The sequence below is a fragment of the Pteropus alecto genome, unplaced genomic scaffold, assembly GCF_000325575.1.
Source record: "Pteropus alecto unplaced genomic scaffold, ASM32557v1 scaffold50, whole genome shotgun sequence".
NCBI lineage: Eukaryota > Metazoa > Chordata > Mammalia > Chiroptera > Pteropodidae > Pteropus > Pteropus alecto.
In genome coordinates, this window is record NW_006431918.1 from 5,332,540 (window position 1) to 5,335,353 (window position 2,814).

Consider the following 2,814-nt stretch of genomic DNA (forward strand, 5'->3'; position numbering starts at 1 on the left):
GCCTCAGTCTCAGAGAGACTTTCTCTCCCTGGAAATTGAATCTTGAGTGGTGGGGCACTAACTAGGACAGAGATAAGTTAGAGTTGATTCATCTTGATGGTAACAACTAGAAAAAAGCTGTACCCCGGAGCTGTCCAGGTTCTTGTACCCTAAACCCGAACTGATATACCGCCATGGAGACCTGCTCTATAACACTTTTAAGTATATGACCCCAGGGGACATGATAAACTTCCTATTGCCCAGATACAGATGAGTTTCTCTTCCTGGGACTGTGTATTGCTGCCTTTCTGTACCAAATGGCTGGCTGTGTGCCCTTCTCATGTTGGCCTGAGTGCACCACTTGGGCCACTTAGTATCCCCTGAGAACTCTTGACAGCAGCGTGAAGGATAGGCTGAGAGGGTGGGGAAGTAGAAGCAAAAACCCACGAGGACATCAGTATAATCATCCAAGAGAGAGACGGCAAGTGACATGAGCTAAGGCCAAGCCTGATGGGCATAGAGGATAAAAATAAGTTTAAAACATTTTTAAATTAATTTGTCAACTTGTTCATAAAAAATATCTTAAATCCACTGATAGTTTTGCGGTCAGAATGTAATACAGGCTAAATGATATATCTCCATGGAGACCAAGACAAAATTACAAATACACACACACACACACACACACACACGCCTTACTGCTGAATTGTACACCTGAAACTTACAAAAATTACAAAATTTTTCATTTTGTATCTATCATCTATCTATCTATCTATCTATCTATCTATCTAATATATATATATAGCCTTACTGCTAAATTGTACACCTGAAACTTACCGGATTTCATGAACCAATGTCACCATAATAAGAAAAATAAATTTAAACAAACTTTTCATTTTGTCCTCAACACCACTTTGATAACTCATCACACAAATGATCAGGAGGTCAATTTATTAGCACTAAATCAAGACTTTGTTTCATCTATTTAAAGATCCTTTTAAAGTGAGACTTTTAATATGATATAAAAAATCCACACGCGGCTTATTTTACAGGCAATACTTTAATCAAGAAAAAAAGCAAATGACAGATTTTCTTTCATTACGTGAAGGGTTCCTATATCATTTATTCTCTTTTCTGGTGCTCACCCGAATCTACATACAGTACTGGAAGTCTTCTATTCAAGCAAACTAGATTTTTTTCAAGTATTTTTTCCTCTTGCCTAAAATTGTAGCTCAAAAATGTACCATTCCTACTGAAAGTTACTTGGAAACTTTTCTGAATGAGGATGCAGGCTTATTTTCTAACCTGTTATCCACTTTATTACAAAGTAATAAATGTAAGCTTCAGCAGTTGGTCAGTATTGCTTTATCATCATTTTAAAAATGTGTTTGACAGTCTGTGATGCAGAATGCATTTCTCTGAAAAACAGACTTAACTCCTCGATGCAGATTAAATCCTTATCTGATGGAAGAGTTGCTTTCTGACAGGTTTTTGCTACCGACCTGGACAGCGGGTTGAATGGCCTCATTGAGTATTCTATTCTCTCGGGCAACCAAGGAGAAGCATTCCACATTGATGCACTGAGCGGCGAGATAACAGCAGATGGGATTCTGGATTACGAGCACATCTGCTCTTACAGGTTTGTCTCGGATGCAGATCCATTCAGTCACCTCTCTGCTTTGTTCTGACAATGTCATTGCTTTGGGCATGACCTCCTATCACGTAAGCTTATTTGTAAAATATGTTTTCCCTGTGATCCAACTTATGCTCACCCCTTTGATATATCGAAAGAGTCTTTTAAAGGTATTTGCAATTTTGGAAAAGGAGATTAGACTAGAAGAACTTTAAAATCCCTCCTAGTTCTAAGATTTCATGAATTTATGATGCTGTTAAGTACTAAAACGAGAGACACTGAAAAAAGACAATACTTATAAAATACTTACTGAACAATAGAGCACTCTGCAAATGTTCATTATTACTATTTTTTTTTAACAGTGAAGACTAAATGACATCGCTCTTTTTAAATTATTTAGTTTTTGTATTCAAATTATAATCCTGTCATCGGGTCCTTGTAGCAGTACTGTGTTCTAACAGAAATGATCTTATTAAAAGCACTCAGTCAACATTAAATATATTTTTGTCTAGAGTCCAAGATATGCTGGCCTTATACAGAATTCTATAAAAGAGAGAATAGTAGCATTACAAGTCTTCTAGGTATTTAAAATGTCAGTGCTACAAAAGTCTGGCCATACATACAGAGATATTTATGGCACCTCAATCTGTAAAAAAAAAAATTATCAAGGAACCTAAAAGTCTGTCAATGGGGACAGCTTTAAGAATGATGGTCCAGTTGCCTGTGGAATACAATGAAACTGATTTTAAAAGAGAAAGAGGTATATTTGTATATGCCTTGAAGATGGAGATCTAGGATATTTGGCTAAGTGGACAAAATCAAGGTGCATTATAGTGCCTGTACTGCAGGTCTATTTGAGTACACATGTAATTGGATGACTTCAGGAAGAAAACATAAGAAACTTTACCTTGTTTGTCTCCGGAGAAGTGGTTACATGGGAAGCTTGGGGTCAAAGAGAGGCTTGACTTTCTTATTGCTTATTTTAATAGGCTTCATATTTTTGTCATATTTCTGTATGTTCTTCCAAAAGGCCTTGCACATACCATGTTTCCTTTAATCCTCACAGTCACCTCCCATGGAGGTTAAGTTAGGCATTTTCTTCTTCACCGATAGGACAACAGACATGCAGTGGCTTTCTCGGGGTCACAGGACCATTTAATGGTCACACATGGACTCATAGCCAGGTATCGTGATTCCGAATC

General features: G+C 37.2%; 1 protein-coding gene across 1 annotated transcript in view; it reads left to right on the plus strand.

Annotated features, from left to right (window-relative positions):
- DCHS2 (dachsous cadherin-related 2) overlaps window positions 1-2,814 on the plus strand; it is a 177,505-nt gene that overhangs the window by 158,830 nt on the left and 15,861 nt on the right. The window contains 1 exon segment of the mRNA XM_025042987.1: window positions 1,467-1,618. Coding sequence (XP_024898755.1) covers window positions 1,467-1,618 — 152 coding nt within the window.